This window comes from Plectropomus leopardus, chromosome 17, assembly GCF_008729295.1.
Source record: "Plectropomus leopardus isolate mb chromosome 17, YSFRI_Pleo_2.0, whole genome shotgun sequence".
Lineage (NCBI taxonomy): Eukaryota > Metazoa > Chordata > Actinopteri > Perciformes > Serranidae > Plectropomus > Plectropomus leopardus.
The window spans coordinates 20,416,401-20,436,527 of record NC_056479.1 but is presented as its reverse complement, the minus strand read 5'-3'; the positions used below and the strand labels follow the sequence as shown (position 1 = coordinate 20,436,527).

The window sequence follows — 20,127 nt, the reverse complement described above, 5'->3', positions numbered from 1 at the left end:
ACAAGAAGAAAAAAAACAAAGTTTTTGTGCCTCTTTTGCATCGTCTCCTTATGGGGCTGCAGCATTAGGCTTGATATCAATATTTTATTGACGAACAGCGAGACAAATGTCCACCACGACGTTAAGGACGAAGATAAATCAAGCTGCAAAAAGCGTCAATTTTGTTCACTAAGTGGTGCCAAAATCCATTGATTTCCTACATTCTGTTAAAAAAAGATATCACATCCTTGGATCAAACTTTTTGTTCAGTGAGAGGCAATGAAGACATTCATAATGTCCACGGAGTGCCGTTCTTGTTTGACATCCTTTCTACATCTTCAGATTTGATCGATTATGATGCGCTTAGCTTTGAGAAACAGCAGCGGACCGGTGGCTGCTCCCCGCCTCACTCATTCATGAACACAGATAATTACTACCCAGATGAGGAATTAAGGATCGTCCTTGAGGGTCAAGCCCAGTCCCTGCCCTCGCAGGGCACTCGGCAGGCGTCCACAGCTCTGTCGATACGCCAGTCCTGGGCAGCTGTCCGACATCGCTATTAACCTGAGCAGAGCCAGCCCATCCATAAAGCTGTTTGGGATATGGCAGCTGCTCAAGGGGCAGAGAGGTATTAAGCATAGATTTACAAGAATGAAAATGTCCTCCCTCCCTCATAATCTCTGGTCATTTTACACGCAAGACAAGCCATACGCGCAGGAACACACACACACAGACACACACACTCTCTTACATAACGCTGCCAGTAGCTGCGTCGGCTTGTTTGGACGCACTGCTCGCACAAGCCGTCTATTGACAGAAAGCATGCACTGTCACTTCTTTCATTCACTGCTGGGGCTCATGCATAATATTTAGACATTCTGCCATGTTTTCCAAAATAATCAACAGCGAGGGTTGTCCACTTTGAACTTGCGAGCATCCACCTCATTTCTCTGCGCTTTCTGGTTCAGCGCCTCATCTCTCTTCAAACAGTGAGGAATCTCGCAGCATGTAGCGCACTATCATGTAACTCAGGAATAGTGCTCCGCAGCACATCAAAGCCTGTTTGAGCTCACAATCACTACGAATACAGTGCAGCATTGTCAGTATAAGGAATGCACCCGAAAAGAGCTGTTTTCAAAGAGGAGTCAAATGAAAGCTGATCTACTGAAGAGAAAGCACAGAGTGACAGTAGGTCATATCATTACAGTGGACTGATGCAACGGCATATCTTCTTCAGATGAGAACACTAATTTGAAGTCTCCTGTAATGTCCTCGCATTGTGATGGACACATCAACAGGTGTTGAGTCTTGGAGACTGCGCAGTCATACCATATAAATATGTAAAAATGTTGCACTGGTACCCTTTTCTTATGGATTTGACTGAAGCAACAAACAGTCAGAATACTTGGCTCCTCGAATCCCTTCAGCGGTAATGAATCTCCTCACATCAGATCCTTTAGGAATCAAAAGCGCGATCTTCACAGATCTCCAGAGCGGCTTTACTCGCACCACCAAACACTTCCACATTCGCATCAATCCAAGGGACCACGTTGCCTGGCATGTATGCTGAGCAGTTGGCCAGACCCATGATGTCCACGGGCCGCAGTACTCGGTCCCACATGTTGAACTGGCTCAGCTCGCCCACAAAGGCCTGGGTGGCGTCGAAACGGCCTCCGACTATGTCCTTTACAGGAAAAACAGGAGATGAGAGTTTAACTTCTGAGGGAAATGTAAACAGACTTCAATTAAAATGAATCAATTCTCTTTGATTTTCATCAAACTGCCAAACAGCTGTGAATATTTTTCTGTGCACTGCCACTTTAAATATCTAAGTGTTGCGCAATCTCCAGCACGGTGCAATATGCAGCAATCTCACCTTGTGTGAAAGACAGCACTCCCCCGGCTTCACAGTAATGCAATATGAGCTAACAGCTCTCTGAGGATATTATTCAGACGTCACTGTACCTTTCTCAAGTATATACATGCTGCAGTCAAGAAGCCAACTGCCAGAATTGGCAAAGTATTCTGATCCTTTATTTAAGTAATAGTACTAATGCCACCCTGTGAAGATACTGTTAAGTAACAGTCCTGCATTGAAAATGGTAAGTATAATCAAGAAAATATACCTTTAAGTGTTAAAAATAAAAGTACCCTATGCAGAAACATTTTTAAAAACAAATAATACAACCAATAAACTCAAATTTATTTAAAAAAAAACTACGAAAAAAACCCACAAAATTGTATATAAAAATCATCCAGACCCTCAAAATTGTTTAAAAAATGACAAAAAATATAAAAAAAACTCAAAATTATTTTAAAAAAACTCAAATAAAAAACACCCAAAAAACTTGACAACCCAAAGCCCCAAAATTTATCAAAATAGTTGGCAAACAGTTTTCTGTCGATCAACTGATTGATTAATGAACATATTGTTGCAGCTGTACTTGTATAAACTGTTTAATAATTTAATAACAAAAATAAAAAAAAACATATTTTATAAACTGCCATTATGTTTTTATGCAAAAATCTTAATTTGTAAAGTAACTAAAGTGTAGTGAAGTAAAAAAAATACAACATTCCCCTCTGAAATGTAGTAAAAGCATTAAGTGGCATGAAAAGAAAATACTCAGGTAAAGTACAAGTACCTCAAATCAATACATAGTAAAGTACTTGTATGAATTTACTTAATTACATTCCACCAGTGCCCGCTAATGTAGCTCCCAAGGGTGTTAAGGTGCAGTTTAAAGGTAGACGAATGAGGTAATACTGAAAGGGCCGTGATAGCGTGAGAAGAGCCTCCCTGCCTTCCCTCTCCTGCTCCCTGCGCTGCACCTCCGGCATTGAACTCGGGGGGAGAATACACTCAGGGATCTTACCGACACAAGGAAGAACACACACACACACACACACACACACACATGCATGCGCACACACCTGTTCTTTACCACCTAAGCTTCCCTACTGCTCTCACCTGCTCCTGGCCCAGGATGATCACCCCTCCAGGTTTAATTGGGTGCCAGGGGGCCAGGTTGTCCCCGGTGCCTAGACGCTCGCCATCCTGGTAAGCCTCCCAGAAGCCGTCTCTGGTCGTCCAGGTGATGCAGATGTGGTGCCAGCGCCCATCGCTCACTGACAGAGGGAGCTGGGCTACCTGGTTTAGGGCGAAAGGTGAGCCAGCAAGGACGGTTAAAGAGCAGGGAAGATAGGCTGAGAGAGATTGGAGATTAATTGCAGCACGTTAGAAACAAGGACAGCAATTAGAAGGGTTAAGGCTTCAAAGAGACATCCCTCTGCAGAGAATTCTCCTGATGAGTCGGTGCGACATACAAAATTTAGATTACCTAGGTGACATCAAGGGATTGAGCATCCTTCAAAGCAGTCGGGTAGCTAACAGCAAAACAGTGTCCTCTTATGCTTTCGCGCTTTGTTCGTAGATCAAAGAAAAACAACTGGTTATTTTACCAACCTATGACATCATAGCCCTCTGAGGATACAGCACAACACATGAGATTATGAATGTGTAACTCATTAGGCTTTTTCTCAAGAGCCTACAGAATGACTTCATGCTCGTATCTGATTGCAGGATGTACACCTGGAGAGATGGAAAGAGCCACTGAAAATATTATAGAGTCAATTGACCTGGTAAAGAATACCAGGTGGCATCTTAATGCTACTGGGACTACAGTATACACAAGCTGTATTATTATAAAGTCTCATAGTCTGAGCCTCGCTGACTGTTAAAGGATTATGAAATGAAAAATTAATTCTTGTCAAATATTCTGCCATACTTCAAATGTGACAGCCGTGATGTTTAGTACACAAAGAGCTTAATATTAAAACACCCTGCCCACAGGGCATTCATTATGAATACATGACTCATTCATCTTCATTTGAATGACTACAAATGATCTCATTCTCAAAACATAAAAGGGGCAATTTTACAGTTAGAAGAAATTATTATTTTCCTATAAGCCTTTTCAGAGTTAGACTGTTTAATTTGTCATAGCAGGAAAAGCACAGGCAGGTGTAACTTTGGTTTTGTATGCCAACATGTACAATATCTGGTGCCTGAATGTCATGCAGATTTGGAAAGTACATCTATGAATCTCCTGCTGTAAAATGTCAAAATGTCTGCTGTGTTTTACTCCTGTTTCAAGGGATGTTTTCCTTATTCAGCTCCAAAAAGCTGTAAATAACTGCCAATAAATGTAAAATGTTTTAGAAGGTTAAATCTGCTTTTAGCCGAAAGAGTAAATGGTGTTGTAAAAAATGGTGTAACAGAAAAGCACATTGACCACCTGAATGCTGAATGTTAAGAAAATTCTGTATAATCCAAAATACTTCGCTCCGAGAGGCAAGGTTCCTCTCCTAGGTCAAAGATATTAACTCCTATAAGATACTATCTCATGTATGCGATGTACTTTTAGAGTGATAAGGCTATGGAAGTCCTGAGAAACAAGGTGATTTTATTTTTGGCAGCGGTAGCCAATACCTAAGTTTATCTCCTGCATACAAGATATAGCATTCATACTAAATCAAATTCAAAGCTTAATTAGGGTTGTTTTGAGAATAAGAAGTCTATGGAAGCCCTGAGAAGTAAGTCGATTTTGTTTTTATTCTATTTATTTTTTTTTTGTTTTTTGGGCAATGGTGGCCAAGTTTATTTCCTATATAAAGAAATTATCTCCTACATGCAAGATATTATCCTAGACATGTGAGAAACCATAAGGCTTGATAGGGGCTTTTGTATATGGTAGCCCTGCTTTTTTTTTAGGGCAATGCTGGCCAAAACCTATGATTATTACAAGACGTACAAGATATCTCATACATATGAGCAAAACTTGAGGCTTCATTGAGCTGGTTTGAGAGTGGGAAGGCCATGGAAGCAAGGTTAAAAAAACAGGGTGGGCAATGTTGGCCAAAAACTAAGTTCATCTCCTACATACAAGACAGTGTTGGCCAAAGTTTAAAATAAATAATCACCTTGCCTTTAGTTTGAAAACCCTCCTCCAGATAACAGCAGATTTATACAGTAAGCATCAGATTACACATGCACACTTGCCAAAAGAACTTAGTTTTAATGTTGTACAAGACCAGCTGAATCCATTACAGATTAAACTCCTGGCAGCCGCATTTGACTGGAAAACAGATACGCCACAAGCATGTTTTGCTTGATTTGAATGTTAGAGAAAAAAAATCACGAGATATTGACAATCTCTCTGAATAAAGAGACTGACTATGATGAAGATCTTTTTTTTTTTAATTAATAGTTAAGACTCCCTCTCTGCATAGCCACCCACAAATACAAAATACAGACAACGTTGCACTTTTTAATACTGTCGAGGAGGCAGCTTTCTACTTCCCTCTCAGTATGCAGCCAAATGAACGGCATAAACAATGTGCCCCAGTGGACCCTGTTATCACTGCGAACAAGTTCAACACATGGATGTGCTGCTGCACATACGGTAATCATATTCACTAGTCTTGTCTCACTCTCCTCCATCTTGCTCTCTTTTGCTTTCTCGCTCGGTTACATTAAAACTTCCTTTTTTTCTTGCATCTTCTGATCTTTCACCCCCCCCCCCCCCCCTCTCCTCAGCACTCATGTCGCCTCCAAAGCTCTGCAGCTTTTCTATTTCCTACCCCTCTTTTTTTCTCCCATACTCTCATCCCTTTCTCCCACCATCTTTCTCTCATCTGTCTGACTTGAACACATGTATAATGCATGGTGAAGGGAAAGCTGTGAGGAGACCTGCCTGTGCCAATAACGCCCAACGTAAACAAGGCAGTGGGGTGAAAAAAAAAAAAAAATCCTCTCCATTGTGGGAACCTTTAACAAAAAAATCTCCCAAAATCCAACACAGCATTGCTGCAGAAGCAGCTATACCACAAGGAAACTCCGTTATCACAGCGTCAACATGACAATTACATTTTTTTTCCCTCTCAAGGCTAAACACCATCAAATATTCATGTATGTTTCTAACACTTTTTCCATGGTGTTAATTGAAATCCCATTTGTTGGCTGAACTTTCACAGTATGTGACTGTGTACCAACACTATAGCGTCTCCAGAGAGTAAAGAAGACGGGGCCTTCAAATGAGCACACATGGCAGCATAAAGTTCTCTAATGAATTTCTGTTATTCTTGGGTGTGTGTTGAATGTGGGTCAATGATATGAAATGTTTATAAGGTGCAGAATTAAATATTCAGTGCTGATGGTCAGTGAATCTCCTCTCAGCTGATTGCGCACACATGTGCATACAGTAGCTAACTGCCTGTTTCACACCTCAGAGCGGGCCCACATGCGTTCTTTGCATTTAATTAGTGTCATTGCTGATCTACTTTTACGACCATCGTTACAGCGCTGCCAGGCGAGTAATGAATGAAGCTGAGCTTCTGAATACATCTTCAGAAAATCAGGGCAGAGTGGAAACATCATTGGTCTCCTTTCCATCAAAAAATACTATAAAGAAATAGTTTGCGATTATGGACCTTACCTTATCATTAACTAGCAGCTCAATGGGGTTGTTCCCCCATTCGATGAGGACTATCTCATTGGCTTGGCCCGGCACGCCGTAAGAGAACGGAGTTCCGATGCCGGGACTGGCGCTGGACTTGAGCCACATGCACACGGTGAAGGCGTACATCTCTGGGAGACTCTTCTTTATGCGTCCATACAGGTAGTTAGTGCGGAGAGGGAGGGACACCTTGAAATCCTCAGGTGACTTGAAGGCGTTGTTACCTGTTGATGGACAATGGTTACATGTGGTTATATGTTTAAAGTTAACTTTGGCGCCGAGTCTTCTTCTACTGATGATGCTGAAGACTGTAACAGGAAGTGTCTGCAGATATTGACACCAATAAAGATGTAAAAGGGCGATTAAATTTGACACGAGAAAGACAAGACTGAAGATGGAGATCACATGACACATGCACACAGACAAAAATGTAAGCTCCTTAGCACTTCTTTGGCGCTTTGTGGTGCTACACAGCACCGCTGCCACACAAAGAACTTTTTAGGCCCCTGTATGGTTCTTTAGAGGTTCTTGACTAGTTCTTTCCCCAGTAAACTAAAGTGAACTAAGTTGGAGAACCAGTAGACAACCTTTCAATTTTCAAGGTTTTCCAGTGTGTCTGATTTAGGGGCACCTGGGGGCAGAAAGGGTATCCAGTATTCATAACTATGTTTACATTGATTTACGATCTCTTGAAAATAAGAATGGTTTTGTTTTTTGTTACCTTAGAAAGAGTTGTTTCTATCCACACATGAAGAGGATACTCCTGCATGGAGTCCGATAAGTTGTTTCTATTGTAGCTCTGAATGGGCAAATCAAATCTGCCTCTTGTGAGGGTCATTTTCATTTTCGCGTTTTTTGCCACTGTGGTTCTCATGTACGCTTGGCACATAGTTCTGCAGCCTCACCATCCTCACCACTAGATAAATCATACAGACTGAGCTGTTTAGCCTCTCTACTGTTCTTTTTTCATCTTAGTTTCATTTAATTTAGAAGGTAAAGAATACAAATATTGAAATACCCTGTAATTCCAGAGTATAACACATTAAAGCAGTGGTTCTTAACCTTTTCACCCCCCTGCACGCAGAAAAATTCCAAGTTTGAAACGGTAAAATATTGTGTTTCTCACTAAGTATTAAGTACAGGATTCTGAATCTTTTAAGCCAATTTTTCATAAGAAATTATTAACAGTCACTCATTTTATAAGTACAAGTTTAATTTAGAAATATGCTGACTCATTTATTAAATTATTATCTGACATCATTCATGGGCCTCCAGGCTCAAAAATTAAAAAAATAATATAATGCTATAAGTCCCTCTATGACTGCGAAAGAACCACTATTGGGTTCTTTTTTGCACCATTTTCCTGTGCAATGTAAACATATAAAGCAAATTAAATAGGGTGATGGTAAAGATCGACCAGCTGCTTCTCACATCAGCGAGAAAACTGATTTTTTTTAACTGCATGCTGGTTTATGTGAGAAATTCTGTCAACTGGTCTACCATCTGCGAGATAAAAAAACAATATGCCAAACGTGGTCCCAGGACACACCAAGACTGGAGTCAGCCAAACTTCTGCAAGACTTTGTTCTGGCACAGCACTGATTTCAGCTAAATGCTGACATATTCACAATGCCAGCATGTCGATGTTTAGCAGGTATAATGTTTAATGCTCACCATCTTAGTTGCTAATAGGCCAAAACACAAAGTACAGTTTACAGTTGATGGGAATGTCAATAGTTTTGCAGGTATAGAGTGCCCCAGTAATGAGTCCTAAACCCAGAAACCTGTTGGCATTTCAGCACCTCCGGTTCCCTCAAGTCAATGGTTTTTATAATGGGTTTTTGGTTAGAAGCCCAAAATAAGGTCTGTGGTTAACACAAGCTAAAGAGCCTTTCATGTTGTGTTTGATGACATAAAATACATTGGTAAATACCCGACTTGTGAACTTTTAGGCTTTTATGTATAAAGGAAGTTGTTAACAAGTGGCTAAATGAAACTACAGATTGTCATCACATTGAGCCGCTCCGAACACGGCTTTACAGCTTTGTTGTGGTGACGATGTTAAATCATGTGACCATGATGTAGTTTGTTTGTAGCCTAACAGTAGCTTTTTGGTTCTGGTGATTGCATTTAGGCTCCTGAAAGTGGTGAAGATTTTCTTACTGAACAAAATGTGTATGAATTATAAACATTTGTTTGCCACAGAGTATATTTTCTGCAAAAAGTCCAATTGAAAATCCCATAAACCATTGCATTTTTTCCTCTGGGGAACTTGAGTATCTCTAGCTGATGCCATATTGATCCATTCAATAGATAGTTAGATAGACAGATAGTTCAATGTGGATCAAAAATGGTGGACTGACTAATGAATGGGCAGACAGATAGTGCCATTCCTGGAGTCAAACTGCTAGCATTGCTAAAAATTCAAAACTTTCTATGATTATTATTTTCTGGCTTCCATTTTAGTACTTCAGTTTAGTCTCATACTGGGTCAGTTGAGGCCAAATGCATCACAGCTTATGAATGATGTGGCTGTTGGTCAGTTAAGGAAAGATTACAAGAGTTGTAATATTCAAAAGACACTGAATAAAAGAAAAGAACAAGAAATGGAGTAAACATGGATCATGCATGATTAAGAAAGACAGACTGACAGAGAGAGAGAGGACCGTACTGAATATTTAAAGAGAAAATGATAATAAAGCAAGAGGAAAGGAGTTGTGAAAACCACACACACACACACACACACACACACACACACACACACACACACACACACACTCTACTTTGCAGTGGGTTTGCACCAAGGAAACATGTTGCATATTTCAAAGAGATTGAACCACAGTTTTATCTGTGATGAGGAGAGCATTTAAGGCTTAGCTACTGTTTAAACCACCATTTTTCTGTCTATATAATCCAACTGTAACTGAATAAAACGTTCACAAAATGGCCAGGCTTTGTCCATACAGTACCCGTCGAAACACTTCGACCCTCAAAGAAGAGAAACAAAGAATATCAGAAGTGCAGCATCAAGTGGGAGCTCTTGAGATCTTAAGGGCATATTGATTGTTAGTGCAAACATGTTCTCATCCCAAGTTGTCACATATTGCAGCTTTGTCAGTGGATGTAATAACGAACACCAGGACATCAAATAAAAGCATAAAAAAAAGGAATCCAGTCGTTTACAGATGTGTCTTTCATAATGTTAGTCAATGGGAAAAAGTCTTTTTGGGCTACATTGACCTATTGCTAAGCCGCCCTCGAACTCCACGAGCCAGTCACATTTTGTGCAGCTATACAATGCATTTGGACATACTGCTCATAAACCTTCATGAAAAGCATCACAAACTTGATTTTCCTGTGGTTTTATTTAAATGTATGCAGTTATAACTTAAAGAAATGGTCAAACAATGTGCATGGGGTAAATGCAACATTTATACAAGGTGTCCTGAGAGGCTGAAGTGTACTTTTATCCCGTTCTCTATGTAACAGTGATTAAATAGTATGTAATTCCACTTGCTATAACTGCCATGATATGATGTTTATTTTTTTTGATTTGTTGGCACAATCACGCTATTAGAGATAGTTGATGTATGGCTGTGTTTAAATGTTGCCAATTAACGGGGACGTGCCCGAGGTGACTTACAGAGCGCAGCACTATGTACAAATATTGTGTCTTAATGCCTGTATGTCCACTGTATGGACATTATGTGCACTGTCATTTAGGGAAATGTTCATGAGGAGAGTTACGAGTGGGTCGCTGTGCTTTTTAAGTGCTAAAATATTCAAACAACACCACAATGCACTTGCTAAGCTAGGGAGTTAGCCTCTATGCTAAATAAACCTGTTATTTACTCAGAGTCTGTGTGTGACTGACGAATATATCCTGTTTCTGTTCAGAAATAAATGGCGGCTTTACGAAGAGAGCTTCCTGTTCATCATTTTCAACACAACGTGGAGTCGAAGGAGTTATTTGGACCAGCCAGCCGCGGTGAAGTGCAACAGAGTGTGGCTACACCTAAACCTCACATTAGTGTCTCCTTTGGATTAATCGGATCGTGTGGCAGCTCAAAGAAAAGAAGAAAAGCAAACAAGGATGTCTACGTTTGTTTTAAGGTAAGGCAACATGGTGTTAGGAACATTTGCTGAAAAGTGACAAGTATATATGACTTCATATTAAATCGGAAACATCGTGTATAGCGTCACCTTGCAGCAAACTTTGCTCGTGACGTTAGCTTAAGTTAACTAATAGCTGCTAACGTTATGGCCAACTTCAGCTTCGTAGCTGATCACGTCATCTATTTAACGTTGTCTTAGTATTTTTGTTCTTTGACGATCAGACATCATTGTTAACTTTAGTAAAAAGTTGTAGTTAAAGTCCACCATACTGAAAACCATTAACTTAGCTGTAACGTTACAGAGAAAGCAAAGGCTGGCTAATGCTAACACCAAGGAGACCCTTTTAATGGCTTCTGTGTGAAATAAGGAGCTTTTGTCCCCAAAAGCTCTGTAAAGCATCTTTGGATATGTCTTTGACACTGACAAACACCATTGTTAGTTTAGATAGTGTGTCGATTGTTTGTCTAAGCGAGCAAAGGAGGCGAGTCTCAGAGATAGGTCAGTTCCATCACTTGACCGTGGATGTATTATGGGAAGTCTGGAAACAGCCATGGGGGCGGGGCGCCATTAATTCCTATGAGCGCTGCTCATTGGCACGTAAAGCAAAAAAAAATCTCTTTTCCTGAGTGTAGAATCAGTGTTGAATACCTGGATCTACTGCGCACTAGAGACTGAAGGCAGTTGAGCGCCGCCAAGTGTGCTCAAGCGGGTAACTTCTGCCAGCAGAGCGGCTGACTTTCGGTTTAGCACTTCACTTGCTTGGATGGCGGTCTAAAAAATTTAATCTTGTGGCTCTTTTAGACTTTCCAAATGTAATCAACACTGGATGGCTTAAATCTTAATAGTGAAATGAAGTGTCTCATGGGGGTTTGACACTCACAAAAAATGATTTACTGATTTACAGATGTCTCTTTCCCAATGTAAGTCAACAGGGAAAAGTGTTTAGGGGCCAGTGGGCATCACGTGATCAACCCAGATGGTGTAATTCCAATTTTGGCCCCTATGTAACATTTTTATCAGAGCCTTTTGCACTTCCTTGGGGCTTTCACATAACAGAAGTTGTACTTACATGGTTTGGCCACGATATCAAAGTGGCTTAAAAGCCCGGTGCACTTCCTGAGGGCTTGTAATGTAACTTAAGAAATTAATGCTTTTGTTTCCAGATAAAACCTAGTCCCAAATAGCTAGCTAATAGCTAAATGCCACTTATACTCTAGCATTACTAGAGGAAGCAAATTTGGCAGAGGTCGTGCAAGATCCGTTCCGAACAGGCACATTTTGAACAGGCATTGCACTTGTAAATAAAAAATGTGTCTCTGCCACTACCTGTGAGCTCCTCATTCATACTGCGTCTCTACAAGCTCAAACTTCTCAGGATCACGGGGTGCTGGAGCTTCTCCCTGTATTCTACACTGTAATCCCAGAGCAGGGAGACAACCATAGCATACAAATTCATTGTATGGCTCACGCCAGTAGAAAAAGATTCACATTTCCAGCTGACAAAACAACACCACAAAGCATCGAACATCACTGTAGAACTGAATCAACACTTTTCTGGCACCGTCTTGATGTAAATTGTAGTTAATAAGGCTCACAAAAGTAGTATTTATCATTGGGCTATTGTATTGGCTCATTGCACTATACAGGTGGGTGTGCTTTCATGCCCACCTCCTTTAACCCTTTGAAACCTGGATCAATAGATCAGTTTTCTTGTGCTGCATTCAGATGTCTTTCACAAACAAACTGATTTGGTTTCTTTTGAAAACATGGAAAAAAGATAGTGAGCGACTTGGCAAGAAATGTCCTGCAAATTGAAGAAAAAAGAAAGAAAAAACGTAAAAGGTGACAAGAAAATGACATGAACAAGAAGAGTGAATTACTAGAAAATTAAAAATGAACCAAAAAAAAATAAAAAATAAATAAAAAAGGAAAAGTATCCGGAACTGATTATTAGGGCTGTCAGTGCTAACACGTTAAATGAATTAATATTATTAAATAAAGAGATTTTCATCTTTAAAAGGCTATACCTGAGTTTTAAAGCTAAAGCACTGATACTGATATTATGTGAAACTAGAAGACCGGAGTTTTCCAGTGTCACCACCAATGTCATGTTTCCCTCTCAGGAAGGGGGCTAAATAATGCCCAAAGTTGGGATCCTTTTTGGCAATGGAAAGACAGCATGGCCATTTTACAGGGGTCCCTTGAACTCTGACCTTTAAGATATCTGAATGAAAATGGGTTTTATGTGTACCCAAGAGTCTCCCCTTTGCAGACATGCCCACTTAATGCTATTCCCATGCAGCTTTTTGCCATTAATCATGATTAACTATTAAAATTCTGCGATTAATCCTTATTTTAAGAATGAATTGTTTGACAACCCTACTTATTATTGTAATAATTATAATTATATATGTATTTCATTATTTATTTGAGCTTTTTTTCAGGTAATTGCATTTTTTTAAATGGATTTTTCTACTTTTTTGGTGTGTTAATTCTCCAGATATTTTACTAATTTCATGCAAATTTTTGGGGTAATTTTATTTTAAGTTCAATGTTTAGAAATCAGACCAATTTGCTCAGGTTTCAAGGGGTTAAATGTGAGCAATTAACTTTGGTTAAAAACCTCTATCCTCCAACAGCCACTGACTGAATCGACTTGTCTCCGGGGACATCGGCCTGAAGGAAATGTCCAGTGAACGGTGAGATAATCTTCTGAAATAATTTTCCTTTCAGCAAAGATATGCTGTGTTATTCTGACGTCTACCATCAAAGTGATACCCCGGAGTGAGGACATCTCTCCAATATTTCTTAAACTAATTAAACATTCAGTGTTGCTTTCCAAGCCTTATTTTTCAAGACTAGGAGCTACTCCGAGAATGGCTCTGAGAAAAAAAACAGCTATGTTGTGAGGTTTTTACTTGCATCATCAGAAATTTGCACAGGGATTGACTAATTAGTGCTAAATCTGGCAGACAAAAACAAAAAAAAAGTCTGGCCTTAAATCTGGCCAACAATTCACAGCACCCATTGTATCGCTTACTTTTCTCCAGCTCGGTGATCCTCTCCAGGAGGGAATTCAGAGCGCTTTCAGTGCGTTGGCGGTGGGCCGCTGTTTCATTGTAGAGCTGGCTCTTCTCCTCCTCCAGCTCGGCCACCTTCCGGAGGAGCTGGGTCTCCAGCTCCCCCAGACGCTGCCGCAACAGCTCCCGCAGCTCTGGTGGCAGGGGAGTCAGGGCCGAGACGCCTCCTGCTGACACATTTGTGCTGGGGAGACGCAAACTCTGCTGCTGGGAGGCCGAGTGGGACAGGATGCAGGGAATAGCAGCAGAAAAGAGGATGAAAGGATGGAGGATACATAGATAGATAGACAGATAATGTGTGGGGGGAGAGGGAAGTGACGAACGATGACACAGACATTTAATCCAGTTAATCTGGTGTACTCAAACAAGCGTTCAGTCTCCAGAAAGACCTGGATTTGCAGTACTGATTTTATACACTCTAGGCCTGGTATGGTTTTTAGCACCATTGGATTTTGATCAGTGGTGTAATGTAACAAAATCAGTACTCACGTAGTTTTTAAGAATATTTATACTTTACCTGAGTATTTATATTTCTGTCAGCTTTCACTTCTTCTCTACTACATTCAGTGGTGTGTCCAGACTTTTTTTTTTTTTTTTAACTGGGGAGGCCCATTTGGGCACTGATTTATTCAGGGGTAGCATTAAGTACGAGTGCTGCTGCAGGTGCACGCGACGGCATAGCTTTAATTTACCATTTTTGTCTCCACTACTCATACCTAATTTAATTACGAACATTTCAGTGTCTTATATTCCTGTTTATAGTTTAGTTTAAAAGATAAATACACCTACCGATCATAACACAACAGGGTAACACCACACAAGTGTAAAATAAAGCCTCCTTACTTTATTAAAGTAACTGTTCCTAAAAAAGTGAATAGTACAGTAGCAAGTATAGAGAGCCAACAGAATTAAAATAAATAAACCTGTGTGAACAAACTAAACAGCTGTATTAAATATATTTGTATTTAGGCTTGACATTACTCTTGCACATTACTGCCTCTCAGGTTTAAGACCTAACTGCACCCATAAAAGTAAATGTACTTTAGGCCACTCCCTAGACACGCCCCTGACTACATGCCAATTAAAACGTTTACTTTTACTCTGCCAAATTTCCCCAAAGAATCTTAGTCACTTGATACAAAATAGGGAAGGAACTGATGACGTACGGACTAATGTAGGAATGAGAGGGAAGAAAAAAATAGATTCTGTTCTCTAAATCCTTTAAATTATGAAAAAAAGACCTGGTTTATCTTAAAATGTGATGTACACTCTGTCTTAAGATGGTATATGTTACGAAGAAATTAACTTAATACTCTGCTCGCCCTTTTTTCTAAATTACAAACATTTACTTATACTTTTAGTTTCAATGTTTAAGTGCATTTAATATCATGAAATTACATTTACGTACAGCTTTAAGGTACTTCATCCGCCACAATTTTTGTTAGAGCAATATCAAAATGAAGACAGCATGTCCCTGCAGCGGACTTTGATTGGTGACCTGCCAAACACCCATGGCTGGGCCGGGTATTTAAGGTAGGCGCCACATGTGACGTCTCAGTTTACACCAGGCGCAATGGCAGATGGTTTTCAAAAAACGGGGACAACAACTGCACGAGCCCACGCTCACAGTCGGTGCTTTGACCGTGCAGAAAAATGCCCTCAGATGATCTGTTCTATCAGCTTGTGTTCAGGCTGTCCTGCTGCCTGGGATCCACACACTTTGTAACCCACTCACAGAGTTTGATTACTCTTCCCTGACACAATGGAAACATCTGAACTGCTCAAATGAGCGATTCTTTATTAATCTGCTGCTACAGGCTGAAACCAGCAGTCCTTATATGCAACTGTTGAGATATGCAGATGTGATTAGTGAGAAAGATCCTGCTCCAGGGAGCCATATGCTACACTGTAAAATCTAACAAGTTGATCTTGTTCTGTGGCTCAGAGGTAAAGCGGGTCATCCTCTCATTGTGATGTTAGCGGTTCAATCCCCGGCTACTTCAGTCAACATGTCGAAGTAAGGTACTGAACCCCAAATTGCTCCTGATGACTGTTCCATCAGTGTGTGAGTGTGTGTGAATGGTCAAAGAAGTGAGTCGCAGATGGCACCTTGTGTGGTAGCCTTGGCCACCGTTGTATGAATGTGTGTGTGAATGGGTGAATGTGACTCGTAGTATAAAAAGCACTTTGAGTGGTCAAAAATGACTAGAAAAGAGCTACACTAGTGCATTTCCATAAATTTTAAAATAATCCTGGATACAGATTGCCCTGAAAAAGGAAAGTAAATATAACTACAAATCTTAATTTATGTTTCCACTATATCAGAGTGTTCAGCTTAATTGAAATGTAGCTACATTTACCTAATTTTTTGAAGTTGTTGCAACTTAAAAATGACAAGTGAAATTACCTTGTTGTTGGTATTAGCAACTCCAGTAAAGCAAGTTAGTCTAATTTTACTTGATCATGTCAAAGAGGAATTGGCCAATGATGAAGTTAGGAGATCTGTAAGTTTGCTTTTCTGAACATGTTTAAGAAATAAAAGTATGATATATAGATATATATATAGCATAACTTGGTCTACTGAAGTTGCTAAAATGCAGAAAGATTGATTTAATTAAACTTGTCATTTTTAAGTTGCAACAGCTTCACAATATTCTGTAAATATAACTACATTTAAAGCCTTCAGAGATAACCTCTTTGTTTAAACGTTTATTCTGAATTGAATGTTGGTTGCACAATGTAACGGCTACAGAACAATGAAAGAAACTGTGGCAAAATTGGTTTGCTATTAGTGTAGCTTTCAGTTCTGCCTGCCTCTGTACGATCTCCCGGGAAAAATTAAGGATGGATTTATGGCACAAAAGGAAGTGCGTCAGCCATCACAAAACAAGATCAGGAAGAGGACTGTGCTGCTTGTTTTATAGGTCGATCTGTTCATGACATTACTGTTACAGTTAATGAGGGGAATCTGAAAAGTTGAAAACTTACTGCTTTCCACTTTAAGTAAGTAACAATTAGATACAAAGTAAACATCAGTAGATTAAAAGTCATATTTAGGCTACTTACATTTCTCAAAGCAATCAGTTTCTTCGATTTTTTAAAAGTAAATTCAACTTGTCAGATTTTACAGTGTATCAGCAACACCACTCTTGCAATAATCATGATGTTAATGCAGATGCAGATCGATAAAAAAGTGATTAAAATGCAATATAATATGTATCCTCTTAGCTGCAGTATATTCTTGATTTGATCAGAGTATTAAAGCTTCCAATCAAGGAGAGAGGGGAGATTGGGGGAAGGGAGATGGCTCGGCAATGCAGCACATTGTATAAATAACCTTGAATTTAAATAAACAGCATTGTGATTGTTTATTGCATCAGGGCTGTCAGATGATGAAAAATGCTCTACACAGTTAATATGACATAAGAGATAAAGCCAGGGTTTACAACAACCCTCCTGCTCTATGCAAAGCGCTTCACTATAGGTGACCTCGATATCAGTTGTGATCTCTGAGCCTTGTGGTGTGAATGCACACAGCAGAAGAAAGGTCTCCTGGGACTGAAAAAGGGGGGCTGTGTTGAGATAAAGCTCCCAGGGCAACGGGAATATGAACACCATTTAGCATGTAATGCAGGTGAAATCTGCGGGAATTAATTTCATCAGCTGCTGTGAATTACTCGTCACATGACTGCAAATAAAACATTATGTGGCGCGCGCACACACACAGTAGTCATAAATTATTCAGGGTTGCGTTGCAAATCCCTGCACCACATGCGTGATTACACCTTTGACAAGATTTTTTGTTGCTCATATCTTATTGATGACTCTTCTGCAGCGGGTTTCGCCATCAGAGTTATCTTTTAATGATTAAAAACGTATTGATATGACATGCCTATTACGTGACCCTTTGATCTCACGATCCCCCATGAGAGGTCTCCTGCAGCGCGGAGTATTATCAGACGTGTGTGCAATGCTTTATTACTGGTGAAAGGGCTTAAGGATGTTGCTGAGGCGCGCGTGGCTCTGATAACAGCAACATACACTGCAGATGGCTTTGTTGATCATTAACAGAAGTAATTAATAATGTTGGTTCGGAAAACAAAAGTGATTTTCTGGCACTTTTACGCACGAGCTGCTTGTGTCATCTTACCTCCAAGTTCTCCAGCCGTCCCTTGAGACTCTGCATGGTCTTGCCCAGCTGGTCTATGGTCTCGCCGGGGTCCCGGGGCAGGTCTCCCATGGTGTTCTTCCCGTACTCCTTCCGTCTGGAGCCCTGACCCCGGGACTTGCCCTGCGGCGACTCGTCGGCTGCCGCTTCGCAGCGCGCCAGTTTGGAGTTGAGCTCCTTGATGGTCCCCTGCTGGCTCACGATGGTCTCCTTCTGCTGCAGGATGGTCTCCCGTAGCTGGATGATCGTGTTGCGCAGCTCGTCCTCTACGGGGCTGCTGCTCTGGACGCGGTTCCCCGTGGGACCGTAACCGCAGCCCGGCTCTGCGCCCGGGGGGATGGCGTTACAAACGAAGCGGCTACCTGTAGCATCCTGGCTTCGCACCGTGCGTCCACTGACCAGGTACAAAAGTCCAACTACTAAAGTCAGCATCCCGACTGTTTGACGCGCCAAATCCACGTATTAAAGAAAAACAAAGGCTCCTAAATTACTGAGCGGAAAATAATCAAATTAACTTATTTCAACACGTTAATTCAAGTGGTTGCGTACATTTTTCTATACCTCCGAAGTGCCACGAAAAGACCAAACTTAGTTTATAATACAACCATGGCCAAAAATAAATCACAATCCGCAGTGAAAAATTATAAAATCATACATCCACTACCCACATGGTCGCTCCTGTTTGAAAAACACACCAACAAATCTGAATTCTTACTTTCAGCAACTCGGCAGATTAAAATCAGGATTTGATAGCTCCTTAACTGGAAAAAAAAGTTGTACTGATAAAAGAAAATCCACAAAAGGTTGCAGAGAAGTGAGTTGAGCCTGTCTTTCCTCTCCGGTTGGTTGGATTGTCAGTGAGTGGTGCTGAAAAGACAGCGACGCTGCTCAGCCAGATTATTATGGCGAGGTGCGCACTGGCGCTTCCGCTCATCATCTGTGCGCTCCGGTTATTCAGCTTCAGCCTACGTCATCACTCAATCCCAGTGGATCCAAGTCATGCAATGGCTCTGTCTCATTGACTTTTTATGACCTGTTTAAATATGCTGAGGCTTAAAGGTGTCAAACAAGAGGCACATCAAGAGTTCGCTCTCTAAAAGAGTTTGCAGTTGTTGCCTTTGTTAGCAGCCTCCTAATGACTGGAGGCTCTGTTTGGCGTTTCTAATGATGTGAAAAGGCATCAAACAAACAAAGATTTAACAGTGTGATATTCAGAGTAATGACTGATAACTTAACATCTGTCCTGCATTAGGGGATTGTTGCCCTCTCTGTGCCCCTCAGAGTCTGAATTTGGTTGAATTACGTGTATTTTTTCTCTCTTCCCATAAGGCACATTTGGTCTAAGGTCAAACTTTAAGGATTAGTAAATCCAATTGAAGTCCACAGTTCAAATGGGAAGTCTGATGTTGTGACTTGAATTAAAACCGGCTCCCTATTGCCTTCTCCCATTCACACACACACACACACACACACACACACACACACACACACACACACACTGATTTGCGCATGAGAAAAGGACATTTATTTTCCATACAGCTTTGTGACTTCTTATACTTGACTTTTGAGATGACAGTGTTTGTGCCTCATCTTTGATGGAATATGACTTTGGGTCATGCTGCTGTACAAATTCGTGTATTCAAGTTAAAGACACATTTTAGACTGGTGACGGACGAACATGTCTTGCTGTAAAAATATGACGGTTGATGTTGAATGGCACCAAGGTCGTGCTGAAAGCAGTTGCAGGTTGGCTCCTTTTTGGTGAAAAAGTTAATGCTGATAAAAAAACATAAAATAGATGTGTCAAGCATATGGCCCGCACGCCCGAACTGGTCCATGAAGAGTCCAATCCAGCACACTGGATGATTTTGCACACATAATATGGATTAATTTGTGAGTGTCCAAATTGATGGATAGCTGTCTGTCAATGTTGAGCCATGGGTCCGCAACAGTCGACCTAGATTTTGTAATGTGTCTTGCACCCTTGGCAATAGTCTGCCTTTGTTGGCTTTTGTTTTGGTCGATTCAGCATGTTGAATCAGTGTCGGAGACCATGGAGACCGTCGGAGACCGCTGGAGTCTGCCGGAGCCCGTTGAATGTAAAATGCTGTCTGAGAGGCTTTTCCATCCTGACAAGATAACAGTTCTCTGAAAAAAACAAACAAGATATATTAAATATTGTGTTAATATTGTCAATCAGCTTTAGTAAAAAAATAATCTGTATCAGACTTCTACCTTAAACAACATGAGTGGAGCTCTGTTGCTA

General features: G+C 40.6%; 1 protein-coding gene across 1 annotated transcript; it reads right to left on the bottom strand.

Moving 5' to 3' along the window:
• Nucleotides 1–1,408: 1,408 nt before the first annotated feature.
• Nucleotides 1,409–18,293, bottom strand: nptx2a (neuronal pentraxin 2a). The gene is made up of 5 exons (XM_042505711.1): nucleotides 17,844–18,293; nucleotides 13,654–13,900; nucleotides 6,477–6,721; nucleotides 2,951–3,130; nucleotides 1,409–1,663 (listed from the first exon to the last, which is right to left on the bottom strand). The coding sequence occupies exons 1-5, from the start codon at nucleotides 18,291–18,293 to the stop codon at nucleotides 1,436–1,438; spliced, it is 1,350 nt and encodes a 449-aa protein (XP_042361645.1). The 3' UTR covers nucleotides 1,409–1,435.
• Nucleotides 18,294–20,127: the final 1,834 nt, after the last annotated feature.